The sequence below is a fragment of the Terrapene carolina genome, unplaced genomic scaffold, assembly GCF_002925995.2.
Source record: "Terrapene carolina triunguis isolate 2854851 unplaced genomic scaffold, T_m_triunguis-2.0 Scaffold2020, whole genome shotgun sequence".
Taxonomy (NCBI): domain Eukaryota; kingdom Metazoa; phylum Chordata; order Testudines; family Emydidae; genus Terrapene; species Terrapene triunguis.
In genome coordinates, this window is record NW_020666371.1 from 1 (window position 1) to 1,189 (window position 1,189).

General features: G+C 59.8%; 1 protein-coding gene across 1 annotated transcript; it reads right to left on the reverse strand.

Moving 5' to 3' along the window:
• Positions 1-72: 72 nt before the first annotated feature.
• On the reverse strand, positions 73-1,014 carry LOC112114589 (5' exonuclease Apollo; the record flags this gene model as incomplete). Its single annotated transcript, XM_026661415.2, has 2 exons — positions 798-1,014; positions 73-238 (listed from the first exon to the last, which is right to left on the reverse strand). Coding segments are annotated over exons 1-2 (355 nt in total), but the record flags the coding sequence as incomplete, so codon positions are not given.
• Between the last annotated feature and the right edge of the window lie 175 nt (positions 1,015-1,189).

The following is a 1,189-nucleotide window of genomic DNA, read 5'->3' on the forward strand; positions in this document are numbered from 1 at the left end:
TAGAACAAAACACGCCCAGAGCTGGGCAGGAAGGCAAAGGGGGTCTCTGGGCCCCGGGATGGGGGCTCGTACCTGTGTAGAGGATGACACCAAAGGGGCCCTCAAAGAGGAACATGACTGAGCCAGGGCAGTGGTTGGCATCTATCAGGGTCACCGTCATGGTCGTTTTACCAACCTCATCAAGGGCCACCAGGTGGCTCTGGCCCACTTCCAGGGGCTGTATCCAGCGCTCCGTCACCTGGAAGGAAGCACAGGGCTGGTCAGGTGGAGTCGGCCTCAGACCCGCTCCCTCCCAACACAGGGATGAGGCCTCCTTCCCCATTCCCTTAGCCGACCAGCTGCCCTGGGGCCCAACCCCATTCCCTGGGCTGTACTTCGCTATTCACCCAGGCACTTCCCTGCCCTGCACTGCCTTTGCCTGGGCAGGAGGCCCCCTCAGCTGGCCCCATGGGAGAGAACGCTATGCTCCAGGAGTCGGGTACCGCAATCCGACCAGAGCGTCTCCTGAGGGATGGGCTCCATTCTCATCTCCTCAACAAGCCGCACGGCAGAGCTCTGCGGCCGAATCGCTCTCTGTCTGACTTGCTCTTTGTTCATTATGAAAAACAGCGATTCTTAACTCCCCACGCCAAAAGCTTGGTCCCAAGATGCCCCTTCCTCATCACAGACTCCTGGGTAGCAAACACAGTAACTGCGTTCTCACCCTTCCAACGCTCACTTTATCCAAGTGACATGCAAACCATGGCCCTGGGTTTGGCCCCCCGAGCCGCTGTCTGACCCCATGGGCTGGCTCCTACCTTCAGCCTGTGGTGCAAGATTCGTCCCGTGAGGGGGGAGCAGTAGATGGGCCGGTGCCAGGTGCTGGATAACCCCACTGTGTGGTCAGAGTGCATGTGGGAGAGAAAGAACAAGCGAGCATGGCTGGCTTTCCTGATGCTCCAAAAATCCACTGCAATGGGCGTGCCTGGGATGAGAGCTCCATTCATGTCCCGGGCACCTAGCCAGCGAACGACACCGCACTGCAAAACAGAGTCACATTTCCACCATTAAAGCCCCCAAGGCTGGGGTTCTGGGGCATCAGCAGAATTTACTAGGGAGCTGTGGGTCGGCAGTGAGGGGCACTGGCAGGGCTGGGGGGGGGGCAGAAGGGGAGCAAGCAGCACTGGCAGTGCAGGGGGAGGGGCGGATC